Source organism: Etheostoma spectabile, unplaced genomic scaffold (genome assembly GCF_008692095.1).
Source record: "Etheostoma spectabile isolate EspeVRDwgs_2016 unplaced genomic scaffold, UIUC_Espe_1.0 scaffold00019217, whole genome shotgun sequence".
NCBI lineage: Eukaryota > Metazoa > Chordata > Actinopteri > Perciformes > Percidae > Etheostoma > Etheostoma spectabile.
Window position 1 is genome coordinate 17217 of NW_022604747.1, and position 24726 is coordinate 41942.

General features: G+C 41.4%; 1 protein-coding gene across 1 annotated transcript in view; it reads right to left on the minus strand.

Annotated features, from left to right (window-relative positions):
* Positions 1 to 11665: 11665 nt before the first annotated feature.
* Positions 11666 to 24726, minus strand: part of LOC116684163 (NACHT, LRR and PYD domains-containing protein 12-like) — a 36525-nt gene continuing 23464 nt past the window's right edge. The window contains exons 14-20 of the mRNA XM_032510059.1: positions 18085 to 18258; positions 17829 to 18002; positions 17573 to 17746; positions 15302 to 15475; positions 13941 to 14114; positions 12886 to 12932; positions 11666 to 12201 (exon numbers count right to left, since the gene is read on the minus strand). Of these exons, the coding sequence (XP_032365950.1) occupies positions 11666 to 12201; positions 12886 to 12932; positions 13941 to 14114; positions 15302 to 15475; positions 17573 to 17746; positions 17829 to 18002; positions 18085 to 18258 (1453 nt within the window). The remainder of the gene's footprint in view (positions 12202 to 12885; positions 12933 to 13940; positions 14115 to 15301; positions 15476 to 17572; positions 17747 to 17828; positions 18003 to 18084; positions 18259 to 24726) is intronic.

Sequence of the window (24726 nt, forward strand, 5' to 3'; positions counted from 1 at the left end):
GCATAGTAAATCTAACTATTTACATTTTCTATTTACATATACATTTACATTTTTGATTTTTTAATCTGATCCAACCACACTCTTTTGACAGTGTTTCTGTATTTGGGCAGTAGATAGTGCCTTGATATTGGCTGTGCCCAGTTTCCTGCGGTTTTGAATTGTCCACACTTCCTGCAAGTATTGTACTCCACCTTCCTCTTATTAAACCTTGCCTTAGAGGCAGGGCGACCACTGGCAGGTGGAGGTGCTGATGGAGCAAGAGGGGGATAGGGTGTATGGGGGGCACGGTATGCTAGTGTTGGAACAGCAAACAAAGTTCCTGGGCTTGAGGATAGACAGAGGTTGCTTGGGTGAAGAACAACAGAGGACCAGAAGCAGGAGGCTGTGGAAAAATCTGATTCTGGGCTGATGGCTTTGGCATGATTGCTTGTGGGGCAGTGGTGACAGGGGCTACTCCCTGCCACCACTTTGTCTTTGCCAACCCCACAGTGCTTGGGGGCAGGTTGTAAACATGTTCAGTGCAGTGTGTTTGAGGAGGAGCAGCAGCGTGGATGTTGGCAGGTGGAAGGACCTCCGAGGCCACAGCAATTCGGGCAGGTAGATTTATTCCCTGCAGGATCAGTGTAACATCCTGGCGCTTCCCCCGTTTATTATGCCACTGCATGAGGGTTGTTTGATTGATCTCAACCAGCTGCAGTGTAGTGCTCTGCATGATGGCTCCATTACCCAGAATAAGCTGACGGATTTTGCCGTAATCCTGCAGGACACAAGTCCATCTTTGTAGTATAGTCCTGTTATACTTTTTCTAGTATATACATTTACCCTTTACTTTCCTTTTCGTATTCTTGTGTAAATCACAGAGTCTGATACAAATGGCTTCCACCAAGCGGCAGCAGTCTGGCCACTGGGCAGGGGAGGCAATGGATCCCAGCACACAACCGCTTCAGGCTCTCCACACCAGGAGTAAACCTGCCCGTGTTTTTGGAGACCTGAACTTTCCTACTATGAGCCTGTCTTGGTGTCTGGCAGCAAACACCACCCCGTTGCGGGTCATACGGCAGCAGGCTCTGCCAGAGGTCAATGATGTTGCGGCCTGTTGGTTGCTCACGGTCAAACCAGTATGGTTCTTCAGACCCACCAGATACTCTGCTAGACTGTCCACAGATCCATTCCGCATGTTGTGTTCATCCACAGCCTGAAAAACAACATCAGACCAACGATTAAAAGTTATCACTAATATTACGCACACATACTATGGAATAATTACCCATTTAGGTATTCTTTTTCTTAGCTATTCTTTAATCCCCCTTACTAGTTGTTCTTCAGGCATGAAGACGGCTGCAGGCTGGGTAGCTGGGGTGGACACAGAGGCAAACTAATAAAAGGCATTATTAATTAAATGCATTATAATTAAACAATATGTGGCATCATACCTGAGAAGTTTCCTGGCCATACTGAGGTTGGGCTTCAGTGTTGCAGTGTGTGAGCCACCGAACCGTGGTTTGAATAACTGGGAAGGATGAAATGTCCCAAGTTTACAGTAAATGATCATAGAGTTGTACAGGTCAAAGCAATATACATGTAATTAAAGCTACTGTTTGCATTGATTCTGTTTATATGTTTTATTAAATAGTAATGCCCTTTACCATTTCAAGGGAGAATTTGGGTTGCATTCGACCAGCAGAGGGTCAGCAGCAGTTGGAGCAGCAGGGTCAGCAGCAGTTGACGGAGCTGGGCCAGCTGCAGCAGCAGGTGTGGCTGTCTGCACATTAGTTTTCTAAAACAAATATCAAAGAAATCAACACCCACAAATATAAGTCAATTTTAACAACATACATTATGGTTGCATCTTTAGTATACTTCTATCATTGAAGTATCCCAATGAACTTTACCTTCTTAGTGTGAAATCCACATGTGCAGACCTGTGTTCCACCAAAAAGAGACATCTGCCCCCGCTGCTGGAGTGGACACTTCTCTATCTGTAATTAACCCAAATTAAAATGCACCAGAATGTTACATGACATTAATTAATTGTTGATAGTTGTTAAAAAAAAAACATGCCAAAAGCTGTATCTTAAGATAGAACTCATGCCATCTCTTTTGGGGCTGGTCTATTCCCAGCATCAGTAGGCCAGACCCCTGTAGCGGCAAACGTCCTCCGCCGGACAGCCATTCATCGTCTCCCATGGCACGATGCTTCTTAGCCTTAGAAGCCATCTGAGATTAAAACTCAGTAGGACAATAGGGCAATAATGTCAATAGTTAGCACTTAATAAGTCCCTTATTGTATCCAAAAGACAAAACTATAGTAAAATTAATTAATAATTAATATATTACAGGCATGACCATGGAATAGCTAATTTCTATCATCTAAATCTATCTACCTTCATCTTATAGTAAGCATGTTGTAACATTGCTAGTACAGGGGCTTGAGTCATAATTGAGGCTTATTATAATCATTAGGGGTGATCCGAGTATCCGGCTGAAACGAGTATCCGGTACGGATAAAGCACTTTTGCCGAGTACAAGTATTATCCGAGTAATGTGAGTCAATATCCGTGCTCGGATTCAGTGAAAGTCTCCACTGACTGTGTGTCCGTTCTGTGATAGGCTAGTCACAGTGCCAGTCACAGCGGCCCTCCCTTACACTATTCTATGATAGGCTAGTCCCAGCGTCCCTCCCTACACACACAGATTCCTCCTGTTGTTGTGTCCCACCGGCCCTGCTCACACACGCTCAGGACACGGAGAAGTGAACAGCTCTCTCCCCTTCAGGTCCGCGGGCTTTTCTGTTAACATTTAGGGTTTCTTCAGCTTCAGGTTTGTTTTATACTTCGGTTTAAACTAGTTCTTAGCAACCAGGAGACTTCTGGTAACGGGGTTTGTTTAGACATGGTGTTGGTAGAATGGGACTCGCGTTGCATCTCTGCCGTCAAAGTTTTTTTTGTTTTTTTTAAACTGCCTGCTGGCTCTAACCAGTTTTTTGAGTGTCTGAAACTTTCTTGCTGTGTTTTATAATAAAAAATAAAAGGCAGTTGCGGTATAAATGAATAATATTACAAATTAAGACACACAAACACATTCCAGCCCCCCGCCCCCCTCTCTCTTTGTTTCTCTCTCTCTCTCTGTATCTTTTACTCACTCACAATTGAGTGTGTGTGTCTGTGAGTGTGAAAATAAGTGTGAAAATAAAAATGAATGATAAATAAATGATCAAACTGATCATAGAAAAATTTAAAGTTAAAAAATAAAGTTATATTATTGAGTATGAAAACTCTTGTTCATTACATTTTACTTAATAATTGCAACCACATTGTTGTATTTATTGTTGCAAAACTTGTTATATACTGTAGGCCTATATAGTTTGTTTGTTACCATGACAACACCAATGACACTCAATGCTGATGCTGTCATGGAAATAGTTTCTAATCAGCAATAAATATAACAATTTCTGATCAACCCATATCAATTGCATGCTTAAAATAACATACCGGTTAAAGCCCCCCCATTTCAAGACAACCCGACCCACTTCCAGGTTAATTATGACCACTTCCGGTTTAGGCCCCGCCCAGTCCGAGTACGGATCCGGATACAGATAATAAATGTGGTAAACAGATACAGATACAGATAATGCTGTACTCGCTCATCCCTAGTTATTTGTATATGTGTATTATTTGCGGGTCTGTGTGTGTGTGTGTGTGTGTGTGTGTGTGTGTGTGTGTGTGTGTATATGGACCAAAATCACCAGTTATTAATATTCTAGACTCCTCCTTACTCTGAGAACCCCTTCCATTTCAGCAGAAACTCTACTCTTCCCTTCACCACTCTGCGGTCCAAAACCTTCTCCACCACATGCTCCTCCTCTTCCTCCTTCACTGCTGCAGGCTGCTCCTCGTCTTCCTCCTTCACTGCTGCAGGCTCCTCCTCCTCTTCCTCCTTCACTGCTACAGGCTCCTCTTCCTCTTCCTCCTTCACTGCTACAGGCTCCTCCTCCTCTCCCTCCTTCACTGCTACAGGCTCCTCCTCCTCTTCCTCTTCCTCCTTCACTGCTGCTGGCTCCTCCTCCTCTTCATCCTTCACTGCTGCAGGCTGCTCCTCCTCTTCCTCCTTCACTGCTACAGGCTCCTCCTCCTCCTCCTCTTCCTCCTTCACTGCTGCAGGCTCCTCCCCCTCCTCTTCCTCCTTCTTTCCTGCTCCGGTCGCCAGCTTGACGTCTGCCCCAAGGGAGGCTACGCAGTAACGCTCAGCATCACCGGGAAAGAGCTTCTAATAGACTTCACTGGTCTCCATGGAAACAACGGGACCTGTTGGTCCATGTCTTTACCTGTCTATGGTACCACCCCGATACACACCTGTTAGCTAGCCGCGAGCTCTATTGTTTACGAAACCCGTTTCCCGCGGTTCCAAACGCGGCTCTTTAGCTCGCCTTTCCACATCATAACCTCCATAACTAACCCACCACAGCTTCAGTCCACCAGACACACGGCAGAAGGAAACCAGCTGTTGTCATTTTCACCGAGTACTGACCTGGAAAGCAGAATTACGGCATCAGTGAGAGAGAAAACAAACCGCCATCCTCATCTCCAAAGAGGAGGAAAGTGTCCGTCACCGGGGCCCCGGGGTGTACCAATACACATTGGTTCCGCTTTCTTTGTTTCCCCGCTACATTAATATTGCTTACCAATAAAATATGAAATTCGTACTAAACGCTACGCTGGTTATTATGTTATCCCTTAAGGGAGTATCACACATTCAAGCTGAAATAAATGTGGAGATATGCTGCTCTATACACACTTAAAGTAGTGATTTAAAAGAAAAATATATTATTTAAAATGTCCAACAATGAATTTGACACTCCCACTTACTAACCAAAATATCAGGTAATAATAATGACATATATTCTGGCCAGTAGAAAAAAAAAAAAAAAAAAAAAAAAAAAAACTACCTGTTTAAGTGTTGCTGCAGCAATAGTCCCTTCAATCTAGTTGTGCACGACCCAGTACCTGTCTGAGCTCAGTTAAAAAAAGTTGTATCCGACATTATCCTCCAACTCCACAGGAGGGAAAGACCTCGTTGATGAGATAGTAGAAATGGATTTCCAAACTCAGGCCTGAAGTTCAGAGTCCAGCCCGCGTCCACCACGCTCTCTCCCGCTATGGCCGCCGGAGAGGAAACACACCGCTCCTCCGTCACACCCGCGCCGTCCCGCTCACAGTCCGCCACACAGTCCCTCAGGACAGCTATGTTAACAGAAATGGTTTCAGACACCACCATCAAAAGAAAGAACAAAATAGGCTCCTTCGAGATGAGCCAGGTCTGCGCAGAATCGATCACCGTCGATCGGCGCCCGTTGCATGCCGGTTAGATTTGTGTCCGACTTTATCCCGACTTGCTCTGACGTCATGCACACGCGGGCAACGGAAATCTCACGAGAGCAAGGCGGACGCAGTTCTGAGACGGAGGCGGCGCAGTTGCTTTTCACCGACTGCAAAAGCCAGGCGGACCAAGGCGGACCCAGAGCATGCTGGGAAACGCCGGCTTCTCAGCTGATTTAACACCTGATTGGTTTACAACATGATGAAGTTTTATATAAACTTTTTAATTTTAATTGCTAATTGTCTGATTTAAAGACTTATTCTGTACAGAACACATGTTGTGTGGCTGATAGTTACGTTTAGAAGTCAGAGAGACTAAATCTGATCAGATCACGGATCATCTCCAGTCTGTTGTTAATTAAATTCAGCAACAGGTCGCAAGTAGAACATTCTGAGATCTACTCTGTCATAACTAAAACAACTGGAGACTGTGTACCAGCTGATATATGGGTCTGATTATATTTTATTAAATCGGAATCGCACCACAGTGTTTTCATCACTTCCTGTCCAGCCTGAAGGCGGCTGGAATCGGCTGGAAACTGTCCGACTTTACCGCAGCTTTTTGTCCCCGCCCCCTGCTGCTGCCGCCTGCTCTCGTCCACTTTACAGGCGAGGCGCAGCTCATCTCGAACGGGCCTAATAATTCACTCTTCAGAATATTATTGTCTTCTTCTTTCAGAGCTACGCGTTCGCTGTTTCTCCCTCTGTAAAAGGTTCAGAAAAGAACAGCAGCGCTGCGCAGTGGCACCTAGTGGGCATTACCGCAAAATGTTTACCACTGCTGAAAAGTGTTGAGAATTAAAATGAATTAACACAAAGTGGCGTAACCTGAACTATTGGTGTCTGATTAATAAGGTGAACATAGGAAACTCATACTTCGTGTTGTGATAATTATTGATCACACTATTATCCCTACTTAAGTTTTAAAGAGAACCATCAGATTTAGGGTGGGTTACATACACACATACATACATACTGTACGTGTACATACATATATATACAGACAAACAAACAAAAGATTGTAAATAAAAAATGAAGTATAAGTATCAATTATGAATATCAAATATGAGAAAAATAGTTGCAGCTTGTATGCAAATAATTGTGAAAAGACATCTTAAACTGGTGAAAAGAGGAAAGAGCTCTAAGGCTGAATCCCATTTCTCCGTCTTACCTCTACCCCTTGGCCCTTACCCCTACCCCTTGGCCCTTGAAACCAAGGGGTAGGGGTAAGGGGTGAAAACATACCCCTATGAATTGGGACACCACTTGGTGACATCACCATGCAGTATTGATCACAAACTTCCAAGATGCCGTCTAGGTCTGTTGATTGTGTGGGTTTGGACAACAGTGTGTGTTATATATTTTATAGTTATTTTAGGTTCACTTTGGTAGTGCAGAGTACTTATCTGTGTAGTACTTAGGTCTGTTTGCAATACAAATGTGTATACACATGCATCATGTGTACATATACATACATATACACCCTGTATACATGGTGTGTGTATATCTGTTTCAGTTATCACCGTTTTGAATGTCATTGATGTTCACAAAAACATTTTGTTGACAAAAATCTGTCTTTATTGGTGATAAATTGAACATAACAGGCAAAAACGTTACATAAAATAATGTTACAGAACCATTGTCAACTATTAGAACCATAACTAACATGTCACACACAATAAAAGGCTTCAAATGTGTAAAACTAAAAAATACAAACAAGACCACAAACAAACAAATTAACTACAGCTGTTCTGATATTCCAGACCAGTCTGGAGCCTTTTGGCCAGTAACCCCCCCCCCTCACATATCATCAGTGTCCCGTATCAAAACCAACAACAACATACAAGTGCATGAACAATGAACAGGAATTAATTACAGATTATTACAATAATACAGTAGGCTACCAATGCAATAATGAATGGGTACAACATGAACATATGAATTAGGAAACTTCTGCTCGTTTTCAGCCCCAAACTGGATCAGCTGCTGTGTCCTCCTGTGTGATACAGGGCGGTATATGTTAAGCACGTAGCGATGTATCATAGACCGTTAATATATATATAGCTATACAATCTATGCAATGTATACAGTCCATTCAAGGCAGAAATATGTGGGACTGTTGTGCAAATCAACGTTAGCGTTAGCGATTAGCGTTAGCGATTAGCGTTAGCAATTAGCGTTAGTGATTAGCGTTAGCATTGCAAGCTAGCAATTTTAAAAAAGTTTCAGTTAGGAACATGGTTGCAAGTACACATGTACAGGACTGCATAGACCACAAAACAAGACTGTCGTAACTTTTTAATCAATTATTTAAGCCGAAAGTGCTTACATTCATGTGTCTCTCTGGTCAATGCAGCAGCCACACACTGCCTGTGTGTTTTCTAGTGAGGTCGCGTCCACACTAGGTCCCAAGGGCTATACAGCCCTTGGTCTATCCCCTACCCCTAGCTCATAATAAGGATTGGACCAGCACTAGGTCCCGCGTGAACGCGCAAAAGGTAGGGGAAGGGGTAAGGGGTAGGGGTAAGGGGAAGGAATGGGATTCAGCCTAAAAGACCTTGGTAAACCGTCCAATCAGAAGGGACTTTAAATTTAAAGGCTCTCCTCCCAATTTCTTTGGATATGTGCGGTACTTAGAAGAAATATGGTCAGTGTCTCTGAGGCTACAGGATGATCGATACACAATCAAATGTTGTTTCAAATAAGATGGATAATCTGAAAAAATACATTTGTGAACAAACTGCAGCCAGTGAAACTGACGTTGAGTATTTAGAGAGAAAAGATTCAACGACTGAGACATTTTGACAATGATGCGTCCTGAATGGACACCTCAGGACAAATCTGCAAAGACTATTATGAATCACATTCAGAGGCTTAAGATTGGTTTCAGCTGTGTTCTGGTAAACAACATCTGCATATTCAATTATAGGCAATAATAACTGAGTATTCATTTTTAATCTGATCTGTTTTGTAAAACAATTAATTGAGCAATAAACTACAGTTTATTTTTCTCACAAGAGAAATAATATGTGGTCTGAAGGTAAGTTGGGAGTCGAGCCAGAGGCCCAGATATTTAAACTCCTCGACATATACTAGAGGTGTATCATCCAGACATTTAACCTCAAGAGTTATTTTGCTTATGTAGTGCAGATCTAGTTGCAAAAAGCATGCTATAAGACTTCTTATTATTCAATAAAAGCAGATTAGAAGATAACCATGTTTGAATACGATTGAAATCAAATTGAAGTGAGGTTTGAATCTCAGATATTTTGTATTTAGATGTATATATAACTGTGTCATCGGCATATAGGTGAATCTGACAGTCTAAGCATATTTTAGGAAGATCATTTATAAAAATAGCGAATAAAAGGGGCCCTAGGGAAGAACCCTGAGGGACACCTGTTTCAATTATACTAGACTGTGAAAGAGTAGCATTAAGAGACACACTTTGACATCTATAATGAAGATATGCATTAAACCAGAGAACAGACGATTTGGAAAGACCAATACCATATAATTCATCAAGAAGAATATAGTGATTGACCATGTCAAACGCCTTAGTGAGGTCAATAAAATTGCACCTGTAGACTTGTTGTTATCTTCTGCAGAAAAAATATCATTGGTAAATATAGTAAGGCCCGTTGTTGTAGAGTGATTAGCTCTAAATCCGGATTGATTTGGAGTCAGGATGGAAAAGTCTTTAATATATTTAGACAGTTGCTTAAAAATAAGCTTTTCAAATATCTTTGCTACATTACTGATTATGGAGATTGGCCTATAATTGTTAACATCAAGTGAATCACCACCTTTGTATAGTGCTGTTACTTTTTGCAAATTTCCACATTAATGGGATTACACAGGTGGAAAGTGATAAATTAAATATATCATATAGTGGAAATGCAAGGACATGAGCAGAAAGTTAATATCCAAACCATCAGGACCAGCACCAGTAGAGGATTTTATTTCTAAGATTGCCTGTTGGACATCAAAGGGATTAATTGTTAAAAAAATGAAAATGAGCTATCGTTCACAATATTCACAACATTTGTTATGCTAGAATGGAAAAGCTCAGAAGATTGAGAACAACGGATAGAAAAAAACTGTTGATTTAAGGGATTGGCCATTGCGATAGGGTCAGTGATAATGTCTTTATTTATTCTAAGTTAGGTAGGAAGAATTTTATTGGTATTGTTAATTGAAGAGTTGTTTCTTCCAAAACTGCTTAGGGTTTTAGAAATCATCTGAAATAGAGTGCTTATAGTAATTTGATTTTGCATTCCGTGTTTTAGTTGTAGGGGCATTTCTTAATTTCTTGTATTTTTACCAATCAGCATCATCCTTTGTCTGCCGGTATCTGACCCATGCTTTATCTTGTTGTTTAAATAAATATATTAAATCACTATCAATCCAAGGTAAATGACTACCCTTGACCTTAACTGATGTCCAAGGTGCATGTCTATCTATGACTTTTGAAAACCTCTGAAAGAAAATCGTTCCATGCGTCTTCAACATAAGGGATCATTTGAAATCCAGCCAAGTTAATGCTTATTAAATCTTGGAAGAAAGCCTCTGTGTGTAGTTTTTAACACTGTCTTATCCTAATTACTTTAGGTAGCAGACGTGGTAGTCTTATTTACCAAACACAAAAAACAATTGAGTGATCACTAAAACAATCAGGTAATACACCAGAATGAGAAATTCTATTTGGGTGGGTAACCAAGATCCAGTCCAGAAAAGACTTAGAGTATTTAGTTGTGTAAGGTTAAGGCCATTAAATAAGTTTTTCTCATGAGAAGAAGAACAATCAAGCCAATTACGGTTAAAATCACCAAGTAGAATCAACTCATTTGTATAGTCTAAGGAATTAATAGTGGCAGGACTACAATTTGTTGATTCAACAGGGGAATTTGGAGGTCTATAGATATTACCTATAGTTATCTGCTTGTTTTCATGAAAAACAATATTAACAAATAAGCATTCAAAATGTACAGCTCTCTCCTTTGGCATAATAATTTCAGAAGATAAATGAGAAGAAATATAGGTGGCTTTTAACATCATCAAATTCCCGACGCTTCTGGAGAAGACTGGAACTAAAATCCGGGAAAATATGGACACGTTTGTCATTGTACTTAAGTTCATCTTTTTTATGGGCAAGTTGTAGGATTTTGAATTTATCCTGAAGGCTAAGGAGTTTCTCCAGGATAGGTCTCGGAGCAAACTTGAGGTACCGGGAAATTCTCCTCAACCAGAAGCTGCTGGATTAGGCCACTGATGAATCCATGGATATCATTACCCTCAGCTTTTTCAGGAACATGAATGAAGCGAAGATTGTAGGCCCTGCTTCGATGTTCAGCATCGTCCAGTTTATCCCGCAAAGTTTTCACCCTCGAGTGACTTCAAGCATTTTGTATGTCGGATAAGTTGTCCTCATTGGAGCTGACCCTGTGTTCAAGCTCTGCTACGTGGTCACCCAACGTTGTTAGAGAGCCATGAATTGAAGTTAAACTTAACTGAATGTTGTCCATTTTATCATCGAAGTGTGACAGCATTTCAGCTTTCAGTTGTTGTATAGTGTCCGCTATAAACTTGTTGGTAACAGATTGCTCCATAGTGGGCATCAAGAAATGTAAATCAGGAGGTTTTGATGACATTTTTTATATAATGCATCGGTTTGCCTTTGTAGCCAGACAATCAAATAATTTACTAGTTCTTTAAAGGAAAATTTTGTCATTCTTGCAGGCCTGGCTTCCTCAAATGCTCACGCTGCTGCCATCTTTGTGTAGCTCTTGGATTTATGCTGCTCTATACACGCTAAAAGTAGTGATTATTTACATGGAGTCTGGTGGAGATATGCTGCTCTATACATGCTAAAAGTAGTGATTATTTACATGGAGTCTGGTGGAGATATGCTGCTCTATACACTCTAAAAAAGGTCATTATTGACATGGATGCTGCTCTATACACGTTAAAAGTAGTGATTATTTACATGGAGTCTGGTGGGTTTGCTGATGGTGGTTTTGGGGCTGTTTCATGTTAAACTAAAAGGATCTTACTCTTTAACTAAAGGTCTATCTCTATAGAGGTCCATCCCATAATGTTGTCAGACTCTTAGAATAATAATCTGAGTCTGTCAGAGAAAACAACAGACGCTTTAGCGGACGGAAACTTTACCTTTTAATCAGGAGTTGAAACACAGACACAACAGGAAGAATACATCCATCAAATAATCAGCATGTGGCCTTGTTTTATTGAACTCATTTAGCATTAAGATGTTCCACATTCCCCGACATTTAGTCCTGCAGAGGACACAGAGACACAGAGGAACCAAAGCAGACCATAAACCCAGGATAGAGAGGCTGAGTGAATGTGGTGTTGAAGGTGTGGAGGTGGATCAGTGAGTCAGAGGAGACTGTGTAGAAGGACAGAGAGCCAGCAGGAACGTCCACATTCACTGCTACTCTGTTAGAGACAGAGCAGGAAGTGAGGACTGTTTCTCTGTTATTGTGCCAGACAGAGTAACCACGTTCATCAGAGCACCTCAGTCTCCAGGAATGATCATTCTCTCCAAACACACAGTCTTTACTGTCTCCTTTCCTTCTGATTCCTCTGTAACTCACTGATATATAAACCTTTCCTCTCCTCTCGACCTCCCAGTAACAGCGACCAGTCAGACCATCTCTACACAGCAGCTGAGGCCAGCTGTCAAATCTGTCTGGATGATCAGAATATGACTGATCCTCCTTCACACCTGTCACCTTCCTTTTGTTGTCAGACAGTTTGAGGTATCTGTGTACTGTGTTTATGTCCAGTTCCAGTTCACAGACATCTGATGGAGAGAACAAGACACAATACAGCTGCAGGTTATCATCTGATCATTTATTAACAAATTCAGCTGTGAGTGATGTTTAACAATCCAGTTCTACCAACATGAAGAGTTCCTGAACATGAGAGCCAACATGTCAACAATGTCCAGCTTCTTGTCCTCTTGTGTTTTTTACATTAATGGTGCATTCACACCAGAAACAGAGAGAGAAAAGAGACGAGCGATGCATAACGAGTGCTTTGTTGTTGCAGGAAACAGTCAGCTGTTCCTCAAACTCTGGGCAGTTCAGAGCTCGTGTTTGGGGTTGTTAAACTTTCACGTGGCAGAGATAGAGGCAGTGATGTTTCCTGTTTCCTGTACGGGACTCTCACACCGCCTCAAACCACACTGACAAGTCTGATCTCCTGATACATGATTGGCCAGTGGGAGTTAAGTAGTTCCTCAATGGAAGCACCATAACTCTGCTTCGTGATTATTCCTTTATAGTTGTTTTTGTCTATAATAACATCCACTTGTAAAGGGAGATATAGCTAATTAACCATCAACTGCTAATCACTCAGGATCTTGTCCAGAAAAACATTAAAATAGTAAGTAACCTCATCTAACCATACTTCCAGCGCCAGGAAGGGGTTAAACTAGTGTAACACACAGCTGAGTTCTCTTAGAGCAAACTTAAAACACACTCACACTTCCTCAGACCAGGTCTCAGTCTCTGTGGTCCACCATGGTCCACCCTGCAGGAAGACACAAAGACAAAATCCACTTCATACTCCAGGGCTGTGGATAATTGCAGGTTTAACCATCATATTGGGAAATGAGACGGAGTGAGACTACGTCGACTCTGCAGCTTGTTCAAGTCAAAGTCAGGGCAATGCTGCTAAAGCTGTCACGGTGTGGTTACACTTAAGCCGACTACACATGATACGCAATTTGCTCTCTGCGCACCGCTAGGTAGAACACAGAGCAAAGCACAGCGCAGGTAAACATCATTAAAGGTGGCAAGAAAGCCATTTCCTGTTGCTAGGTAACAACATGCCATTATCTCATTGGTTGCGCGTACCAATGGTCAGCTACTAACTATAGTTGCCGCTTTTAATTACAGGACAAAGTCCATGTAATGAGCTACCAGTACATTTGCTGTTATTTTACAGATTTATGTAAGGTTCACAGAAAATGTTCTGTTTTTTTACTGTAGGAATACCATTAAATAACAGAAAATGTTCTGTTTTTTTACTGTAGGAACACCATTAAATAACAGAAAGAGTGTAGGTAAAGTTGAAGTAGTTTGAACTTTGAGTACAGATCAAAGCGGCACCACTGCCCCCCCCCCCCGTAGGAAATCAATGGAGCGGGCGGTGCAGAGGGGTTCTGCCCCCCATCATGTGTGGGTGGCATTACTCTGAGACATGACAATAGCATTCTCTATGCCCTAGTGACAGACTGAAAGGCTGGAGGTCTGGAGGGGTTTTATATAGCTTGGTGTGTAAAATGTCTAATTAAATGACATGTAAATAGGTTAGGTTTATGTTTCCAATTTAATTAAAATACTTTTTTAATTAAGTAAACTGCCCAAAAAGTGAGTGTACAATGTAACATTAAAGTGATATGTAAGTTGATTAAAACTGATCTTGAATACAAATCTGTATTTGTGTTATAAGATTGAGAACCCCCGTAATACACCTTCTCAGTTAGTGACAAAAAAATAAATAAAATGAATAAATTAAGTCTTGGTCTGTCCATACCTGAGAGTGTCCAGTCTGCAGTTTGGATCCTCCAGTAAAGCAGAAAGCCGCTTCACTCCTGAGTCTCCTGGATGATTGTAGGTCAGGTCCAGCAATCTCAGATGGGAGGGGTTGGAGCTCAGAGCTGAGGCCAGAGACGTACAGCCTTTCTCTGAGATCATACAGCCTGAGACACTACACACACACACACACACACACACACACACACACACAACCACACACACACACACACACACACACACACACAACACACACACACACACACACACACACACACACACACACACACACACACACACACACACACACACACACACACACACACTTGGTCATGACAATTCAGGTTAATTGTCACCTCCTGGGAACAATACTTAACAATTAGTTTGAGTGCTAGAAATGGGCGGGGGTTTACAGTCCATCTGTATACAACAAGAACTAATGTTGTGTAGCTACTTGAAAATGTCATTATCCAGTAGAGAGAGAGAGAGAGAGAGAGAGAGAGAGAGAGAGAGAGAGAGAGAAATAAACCTAGTTTGTAAGTGTCAGTGTAAAGTAGTTTGTAAGCACAAATAAATTGATTGATCACTCTGTTCTGCTGTTGTTGAAGCTGCCTTTAAAAACCCAGAACAATTAGTGAATCACTAATTTTAGGCTCAGAGGTGAATGCTAAATGTAGCCTATTTTGTGTTGCGCCACTATACTATTTCATATTCTGTATTTTCAAACAGCAGAATGGCCTTACAAGCTGAGTTTTTTTTTATTGTACATCTTACTGTGAGAAAGACAAGGTATTGTAAGACATTTGTTGTCATACCTTTGTTAGAAATAACAATTTCCACTATACAATCACAGTTTAATAAAGAACAGAACTCCAGATAACTGCTGTGGGCTTCTATGTCTCTGTCTGTGATGGGGACATGTCCCATGTGCAGATGCAGATCCACATACACAACGTAGTGAGACTGTCACAAAGGGGACCATCACATCGGCTTGAGCCTTCCTCAGCCGAGTTGCCGCCAGACAACTCTGACTGGCTTTTAGTCGTTGCAGAGAGTTTAACGAAATAACAAAGGGCAGGACAGCCAGCTGGCCTTCTTGTTGTGGGACTATTAAGTAATATTAGCTGGCTTGCTATGTCTTGTGTCATTGGCTCTGTTAGAAGAGCTGTTGACCTGCTATATTTAGATTAAAAGTAATGTAATCATGACAAATGCACTTTAGAGGTATCAATATTTATGACAGCAGTGAAGAAGTAAACTACTCTGAAACTGTAGGGGCACAAATTTAAAAATAAATATAAATGATACAGAATGTTGCTTTAAATTAAATTAAAGTTACTCAGGTCCTAACTGAACACCAACCTGAGAGTTTCCAGTCTGCAGTGTGGACTCTTCAGTCCAGGAGACATCAGCTCCACTCCTGAATCCTGCAGGTTGTTGTTACTCAGGTCCAGCTCTCTCAGACTAGAGGACTGGGAGCTGAGAACTGAGGACAGAGCTTTAAAGCTTCTCTCTGACAATGTACAGCCCCTCAGTCTGAAAGGCAAGGCAAGGCAAGGCAGCTTTATTTGTATAGCACATTTCAGCAACAGGGCAATTCAAAGTGCTTTACACGAAATCAGTTAAACAGATAAAACACAAGTAAAAACAGTTAAAAATCATAAACATTAAAAATTAATAAAACACATGAATAGACAGTTAAAAACAAAATAGAAACATTAGGACACATAAAACACAAGAATAAAAGTTACAGTGCAGCATAAGAAATTTAAGGAAATGAGCAGTCATTTAAAGAAAGGCAGCATCAAAAAGAAAGGTCTTCAGCCTTGATTTAAAAGAACTGAGAGTAGCAGCGGATCTACAGGTTTCTGGGAGTTTATTCCAGATATGAGGAGCATAGAAACTGAAAGCTGCTTCACCCTGTTTAGTTCTGACTCTGGGGACAGAAAGTAGACCTGTCCCAGATGACCTGAGTGGTCTGGGGGGGTCATAGTGTAGTAGCAGATCAGAAATGTATTTTGGACCTAAACCGTTAAGGGATTTATAAACTAGCAAGAGTACTTTGAAATCAATTCTTTGAGACACAGGAAGCCAGTGTAAAGACTTCAGAACTGGAGTGATGTGATCCAGTCTCTTGGTCTTAGTGAGGACTCGAGCAGCAGCGTTCTGAATCAGCTGTAGCTGTCTGATTGATTTTTTAGGGAGACCTGTAAAGACCCCGTTACAGTAGTCAAGTCTACTGAAGATGAAAGCATGGACCAGTTTTTCCAAGTCCTGTTTACACATAAGTCCTTTAACCCTTGATATATTCTTAAGGTGATAGTAGGCTGACTTTGTTATTGTCTTAATGTGGCTGTTGAAATTCAGGTCTGAGTCCATGACTACACCCAGATTTCTGGCTTTGTCTGTTGTTTTTAACATTGTTGTTTGAAGCTGAGCGCCGACTTTTAATCGTTCCTCTTTTTTTCCAAAAACAACCACCTCAGTTTTTCCTTCATTTAATTTCAGAAAGTTCTGGCACATCCAGTCGTTAATTTGTTTGATGCACTTAGTCAGTTTTTGTATTGGACTATAGTCCCCTGGCGATAAGGTTATGTAAATTTGTGTGTCGTCCGCATAACTATGGTAACTTATTTTGTTTTTCTCCATAATCTGAGCCAGTGGAAGCATGTAGATGTTAAACAGAAGAGGCCCCAGAATGGAGCCTTGCGGAACTCCGCACGTCATATTTGTACGCTCAGATGCATAATTACCTATAGACACAAAGTAATCCCTATTCTTTAGGTAGGATTCAAACCAGTTTAGTACTAAGCCAGAAAGGCCAACGCAGTTTTCCAATCGGTCTAGTAGTATGTCGTGGTCGACCGTGTCAAATGCAGCACTGAGATCAAGTAATACTAAGATTGAAATTTTGCCATTATCTGTGTTAAGGTGGATGTCATTAAAGACTTTGACAAGAGCCGTTTCAGTGCTGTGGTGTGGTCGGAAACCCGACTGAAAGGTATCAAAACTGTTGCTTAGTGACAAGAAATGGTTGAGTTGTTGAAAGACTACTTTTTCAATGATTTTACTTAAAAACGGAAGGTTTGATATTGGCCTATAGTTGCTCATTAGTGACTTGTCTAGGTTGTTCTTTTTTAAGAGTGGCTTGATTACTGCAGTTTTCAGGGCCTGTGGAAAGATTCCTGAAAGAAGAGATGTGTTCACAATCTGTAGAAGATCAGAAGTCAAACAATTGGAAACATTTTTGAAAAGTCCCGTTGGTAGAATATCAAGGCAACAGGTCGAGGTTTTCAGATGTTGAATAATGTCCTCCAGGTTTGTATGGTTGATCGTGTGAAATTCTGTCATATTGGAACTATTTTTGCTTGAACACTGTGACAACACATATCCTGAACTTGATATGGAGGCACTGACTGTTTGTCTAATCTTTTGAATTTTGTCTTTGAAGAAGGAGGCAAAGTCATTGCAAAGTCATTGAAAGGGATTCAAGGCAAGGCAAGGCAGCTTTATTTGTATAGCACATTTCAGCAACAGGGCAATTCACAGCTTCAATAAAAAGTCAATCCAGTAATTAACAGGAAGAAAATAAACACTCAGAGAGTAATACTTTTTATTTAACTGAGCACCAACCTGAGAGTTTCCAGTCTGCAGTGTGGACTCTTTAGTCCAGGGGACATCAGCTCCACTTCTGAATCCTGCAGGTTGTTGTTACTCAGGTCCAGCTCTCTCAGACTAGAGGACTGAGAGCTGAGAACTGAGGACAGAGCTTTACAGCTTCTCTCTGACAATTTACAGCCACTCAGTCTGAAAGGGACTCAATAAAAAGTAAATCCAATAATTAATAAGTACTCAGAAGGTGATACTTTGTATGTAACTGAACACCAACCTGAGAGTTTCCAGTCCGCATAGTGTACTTTTCAGTCCAGGAGACATCAGCTCCACTCCTGAATCCAGCCGGTTGTTGTTACTCAGGTCCAGTTCTCTCAGACTAGAGGACTGAGAGCTGAGGACTGAGGACAGAGCTTCACAGCTTCTCTCTGACAATGTACAGCCACTCAGTCTGAAAGGGATTCAATAAAAAGTCAATCCAATAATTAATAAGTACTCAGAAGGTGATACTTTGTATGTAACTGAACACCAACCTGAGAGTTTCCAGTCCGCATAGTGTACTTTTCAGTCCAGGAGACATCAGCTCCACTCCTAAATCCAGCAGGTTGTTGTTACTCAGGTCCAGGTCTCTCAGACTAGAGGACTGGGAGCTGAGAACTGAGGACAGAGCTTCACAGCTTCTCTTTGACAATGTACAGCCACTCAGTCTGAAAGAGATTCAATAGAAATACCATGCAATAATTAAAATATGAAGAAAATAACTGCTCAGAGGGTGATGCTTTTTATTTAACTTTGTTTGTTCGTTCATGTTTATTGTCCCCATGGGGAAATTATGTTGCAGCAGAAATCAAATAAAAAAATAAATCAAATAAAAATAAAAATAATAAATAAACCAAATATACCTATTATCGTACAGAACCTTCGTTATTAAGGAGTTTGATGGCCTGTGGAACAAAGGAGAGCTTGGATTTGTTTTTTGTAAACATAGTAGCACAGTATCGTCGTCCTTAGGGTAGCCGGAGGAAAGGGGGTGCTTCTGATTACCCACAATGCTATTTGCCTTCCTCAGTATTCTCAATCAATCAATCAAGTTTATTTGTATAGCCCTTTACAATAGCCGAAAGGTACCCACAATGCTTTACAACAAAGCCATAAAACAATAAATAACGCATACAAAACATACAGATTCAATTAAAAGTGCTGTGGTGGTGCATCGCTGCAGGACATTAAAAGCCTTTCAGAAATGCAGAGAAAGGAGCAGACAGGAGGAGGACACCTAAGAGACAGTATTTCCCTAGTCAGAATTTTATGCTAATTTAAAAAAGTGGGTCTTAAGCTTCGTTTTAAAAAGGCTGACGTCAGTAGTGGTGCGGATGTCAGGGGGTAGTTTGTTCCACAGTCTTGGAGCAGCGACGGCAAAAGAACGATCGCCCCAATGTTTAAGTCTTGACCTAGGGACCTCTAACAGAAGCTGACCCGAGGAGCGCAAGGCTCTGCCACAATTGCGAAAAGTTAAAATCTCAGACAAGTAAGAGGGGGGCAACCATAAATGGCGTTAAAAACAAACAGCAGGAGTTTAAAATCAATTCTAAAATGGACTGGAAGCCAGTGGAGTGGACGACAGCACAGGGGTAATGTTTTCACGTCTGGACGTGCTTGTTAAAAATCGGGCAGCAGCATTCTGCACAAGTTGGAGACGAGAAATTGATGACTGACCGAGGCCAACGTAAAGGGCACTGCAGTAGTCCAGTCTTGAACTGATGAAAGCATGGATTGACTTCTCAAGATCCTGCCGACTGAGAAAGGACTTGACTTTGGACAAAAGACGGAGCTGAAAAAAGCTTGAGCTGACAACAGAGCTGATCTGTTTGTCAAATTTGAGCCCATTATCAAATGTTACCCCGAGATTTTTGACATGAGATTTAAAAAGGGGGGCCAGAGAGCCAGAGTTTGTGGTTAGAACATTTGACAAAGATGGAGAAGCAAACAAAATGCATTCAGTTTTGCTGTCGTTCAACTGCAAAAAGTTCTGTGACAGCCACTGCTTTATATCTGTGATGCAGTCCAGTAGCTTAGTAAGTGCAGTGTTTTCGTTTGGTTTCATGGGCAAATATATCTGCAAGTCGTCGGCATAAAAGTGAAAAGACAGGTTGTGCTTTTTTATAATTGATCCCAGAGGTAGCATATACATTGAAAACAGAATAGGGCCGAGAATAGATCCCTGTGGCACCCCACAGGGCAGCGACGCCGTTGAGGACCAGTGGTCACCAATCGCGACAGAGAAACTCCTGTTTGCCAGGTATGACCTAAACCACAGGAGAGCGGTGCCACTGATGCCGACGTGCTCTAGGCGAGATACAAGGACTGCATGGTTGACTGTATCAAAGGCTGCTGTGAGGTCGAGCAGAACCAACACAGCAGGATTCCCAGCGTCCACAGACAAGGCAATATCATTGTGCACCTTTAACAGTGCTGACTCGGTGCTATGTCGGGATCTAAAACCAGACTGAAATTTATCAAGAATAGAATTGATCTCCAAAAATGTCTGTAATTGAATCAAAACAACTTTTTCTAAAACCTTAGAAAGAAAAGGCAAGTGAGAGACAGGTCTAAAATTGGAGAGCACAGAGGGGTCAAGATCCGTTTTTTTTATGAGGGGCCTAACCATAGCGTGTTTGAAGGCAGCAGGAACAGACCCTGAGCTAAGACAAGTGTTTACAAAAACAAGCAGACTTGACCCAACGGAGTTCAGAACCTCCTTCAAAAACTTGGCTGGAATAATATCTAAGGGACAGTTTGTGGGTTTCATGCAACTAACCACCTTAGTAAAAGAAAACAAAGAAATGGTCTCAAACCGCTCGAATACAGCAGTCTGTGCCGGAGGAGCACAGGCATCATCAAAAGACATATTCATATTACAGATATTCTGCCTGACAGATGCCACTTTATCAGTGAAAAAAGAAACAAACTCCTCGCAAGTTGCAGTAGAGGCATCGGACAGGACAGTAGGGCATGGATTAATGATAGAGTCAATAGTATTAAATAGCAGTCTTGGATTATGAGAGCTGTTAGCTATAATAGAGGACAAATATTTGGACTTGGCTTCCTTTTGAGCTCTCTGGTAAGCAACCAAACTGACCCTTAACCAGCCCAGAGATACATGCAGTTTATCCTTTTTCCACCGCCGTTCAGCCTGTCTGCATTGTTGTCTGAGCAGACGGGTATGGTCATTCAGCCAGGGATCTGACTTAGTTTTGGTAGCTATTTGCCGAAAAGGGGCAACAGAGTCAAGAATCGCAGAACATGTTGAATGGAAAGTGGAGAGTAGGCTGTCTTGACAAAGGGGAGGAACCAGCCCACAGTCATCAGGCAGCTGAGAGTTTCTGAAGGCAGCAGCAAACTCCCCAACCGTTGATGGAGTAAAGATTTAGCGTCTGCGAGCTGGGGAAACTGGCTTATTGGCAGGTGGGGGGGCACCAAAGTCAAAAACAACAGGCAGGTGATCCGAGATAGCAGTGTTGACTATTTCTCTGAGGGAAACTGAAAGCCCATGAGAGATGACAAGGTCAAGATTCTGTTTTTATACTTTACATACTTGGGAATGGAATACCCGATAATTTGCTGGAAGTTGGTATTATTTTTCTAATGTACTTTTTCTGTGCTTCAGCGGCGTTGCCAAGCCAAGAGATGATGCCAAAGGAGAGAATGCTTTCAACGAAAGCACAGCAGCACATCCTTATGGAGATCCTGTGCAAGTGGTCATTTTGTCAGAGAGAGACGTACCAACTCTGATTTGCTGTACTCTACAGCTAAGAAAATCAACAATCCATGAGACCACATCATCTTCAAGTAAAAATTCCCCTGTTAAAATATTTGCTAAAATACTTGGCTTAATAGTATTAAAAGCAGAAGAAAAATCAGCAAAAATGATTTTGGCATGAACCTTTGACTTCTCTAAATGAATGTGCTGAAGATGCAATAGAGTTGCAACAGCATCTTCAACTCGCAACTGGATGCTTGATATGCGATTTGCATCGGGTCTAGAAGGTGCTGCGTTTTGGAGATAATGTATCTCTTAACTAGGTGCTCAAAGCACTTCATTCCCAGTGAAGTTAATGCATTAGGCATGAAGTCATTGAACTTTTTAGGCCTGGGGATTTTTGGCACTGGTTTTCCATAGAGTGGGGACTTTTTTCAGGTTGAGAGAGGACTTAAAAATCCCTGTAAATACAGGTGTGAGCTGCTCTGCACAATATTTAAGAACATCTCCTCCAATATGGTCAGGGCCAGGGCGTTTTCTAATATTACAGCCTTTAAATAATTGGAGTACTTCTGTCTCTTCTATGCTTATGCTGGAAGGACGTGCAGTCATGCTGCTCTCAAAACGGCAGAAGAATGAATTCAGTTGGTTTGCCATTTCCTTCATCATCACCACCATTCAGCGTACAGGAGGGCTTACCCCTGCCCTTTGTGTGGAATGTATGTCATGTTTTTAATTCCTTTCCAAGCCTCTCTGGAGTTGCCAGAGGCCAGAGAGGCTTCTGATTTCTGTTCATAGCTGAGCTTTTCCAGCTGTATTTGCCTTTTTATTTCTCTCTGTATGTCCCTCCAAGCAGACTCATCCTGATTTTGATAAGCTTTTTTTCTATAAGTTTTTTAAAATTGCCAGATACCCAGTGCTTATCATTCGAATATACTTTGTATGTCTGTGGGTATTACAGAGTCTACGCAGAAAGAGATATAATCAGACACAGCCACATCCTGTTCATTAATGTCCTGAACATCAAATACTTCCCAGAGTGTGCACTCAAAACATCCTTGCAAGGCCAAAATGCTATCATTACTCCACATCTTAACTTAACTTACATCTCTTAACTTGAGATTTTTCCCTCTCAAATAGTCTTTTGTAGACAGGGTGGAGATAGACCACATTGTGGTCAGATGCTCCCAGTGGAGGAAGCAGGGAGGCAGTATATGCGTCCTTGACAGTTCCATAGCACACATCCAGAGTCTAGTTCTTCCTTGTGTGACAGTCAACATACTGGTAAAAGGTGCATAGGGACTTTTTCATGGAGCACCCTTTTAAAATCCCCAAGAATTAATATATTGGAGCACCTGGAGTTGAGACTCAAGTTTCTGTAAGGTATTATATATAATTTCAGTAGCTTACAACATTTGAGAAATTTGTTGGTAAGTGATTACGCAACAGCAGCAGAGTTTCTCTGCTGTTGTGAAACTCACGAGCAACACCGCCAGCAGCATCATGACTGAGTCCATGGCTGCAATAGTTGTTTAACCCTTGTGTTGTTTTCCCGTTAAAATTGAAAATCAACACTTTTGTTGACGCATTTTGTCTTTTTCTTATGTTTTTGATCATTTTTTCAATGTTTGTCACTTTTTTGACGTTTTCAACGCTACGTAACACTAAGTTATTAACTTTAGTTTTCCAGTTATTTTTGGAATTTATGGTCAACGAACCTCATTTATAGGAAATTACACCTAATGTTTGAGGTAGAAAAGTAGAAATTAGGAATTATTTAGACAAAAATTAAAGGAATGGATGTTGATGATAATCACAGACTGTAATATGTCAACGTTTACTCAATACTATTTCAAAAACACTTCAATGTTTTTCTCCAAACGCCCCAGAATTAATGAAAGTAGAGATTTGTACTTGCCAAAGAGCGTTGTGTGGAATCAATCATGTTATTTTGGGGAATTAAAAAGAACATTGATATATGAAAACAGGTCAGTTTGGCACGAGAAAACATGAGGGTTAAAATCACATAAAACAGGCTGATTCTGCACCACAGAGCCAGATCAATGATAATTGCTCCAATGTAGTGATAAAACAGTCACAATCACTCAGGTAGACTTAAAAGAGAAATAAAACGGCAACAAACAAATACCAAAGTCACGGCAGTGCAACCACTGTGCAGCGCCCCCTCAGGTTTTGAACTGAACACCAACCTGAGAGTTTCCAGTCTGCAGTGGGGACTCTTCAGTCCAGCCGACACCAGCTCCACTCCTGAATCCTGCAGGTTGTTGTTACTCAGGTTCAGTTCTCTCAGACTAGAGGAATGGGATCTGAGAACTGAGGACAGAGCTTCACAGCTTCTCTCTGACAATGTACAGCCACTCAAACTAAAAGAGATTCAATAGAAAGGTCATCAAATTATTAATATATGAAGAAATTAACAACGTAGAGTTTCCCAGACATTAATACTACAGCCCCGCTGTAGCTTCTCTCCGTCCGTCGGCAAATGCAGTGGAACTTCCCGCCAAAATTAACGTACAGGTCGTGCTGGACTACTTGGAAGACTACGTGGAAGATCCTCCTTATCCCCACTCTGTCTTTGGCTGGTCCCATGTGAATCAGCGGGGACTGGCGCAGCAGCGAGGTGAAGCTGTGTTCCTGCCCGGGGGAAGAGACGCTGCCGCTGGAGCTCAGATTATATGAATACAATGTTGGCAGTGTGTTTCTGTTGGAGTCCTGATGCTACTCTTACCAAACAAACGATTGTACCTGCTTTAGAAAGTTAACTAGCCTCATGTTTGCGGTAAAAGGCAGTTGGGTTGTCGAGGTCAAAACACTATGTTGCAGCTGCGAATAAAATAAACTTATTATAGATAATGTTATGTTATTTTTTTACTCTTACACTGAATGTTTGCTGCTTTAAACCAGATGAGTTTTGAAAAGTGTTTTCCGCGAATGAAAAAGGCACGTGTTGAGGATGAGGACCAGCCAGTCTGAAACAGAGCTGAACAGTCCGACCAATGTAATTCAGTGTGCCGGTGTGCTGCAATTGCAGTAATCAGCGCAATGACTATTATTGACCATACTTTTTATTATTCTTCCGCCAGATTTTTGTCTTGCTACTAGTCCCGGAGCGTTGCCTACACGCGCACACAAAATACATCCAAACGTGTGTAATGATCGGGAATGGTGTGCTATGACTTTTCTAAAAGATTTGCCACGCGGTTTTCATGAAATCGGTAAAAAATGGCAAAAGATTTCTCACAGACTTGAATGGGAAATGTTCGGGAAATTGCTCAACATCGCTCAAAACGCCCCCTCTTTGGGACAGCGCTATATTGCCATACTTTACCGTAGAAACATGATTAAAAGTTTAAACCGTGTTAAACATCGTCCACATTTCTGAGCAGAACGCAGA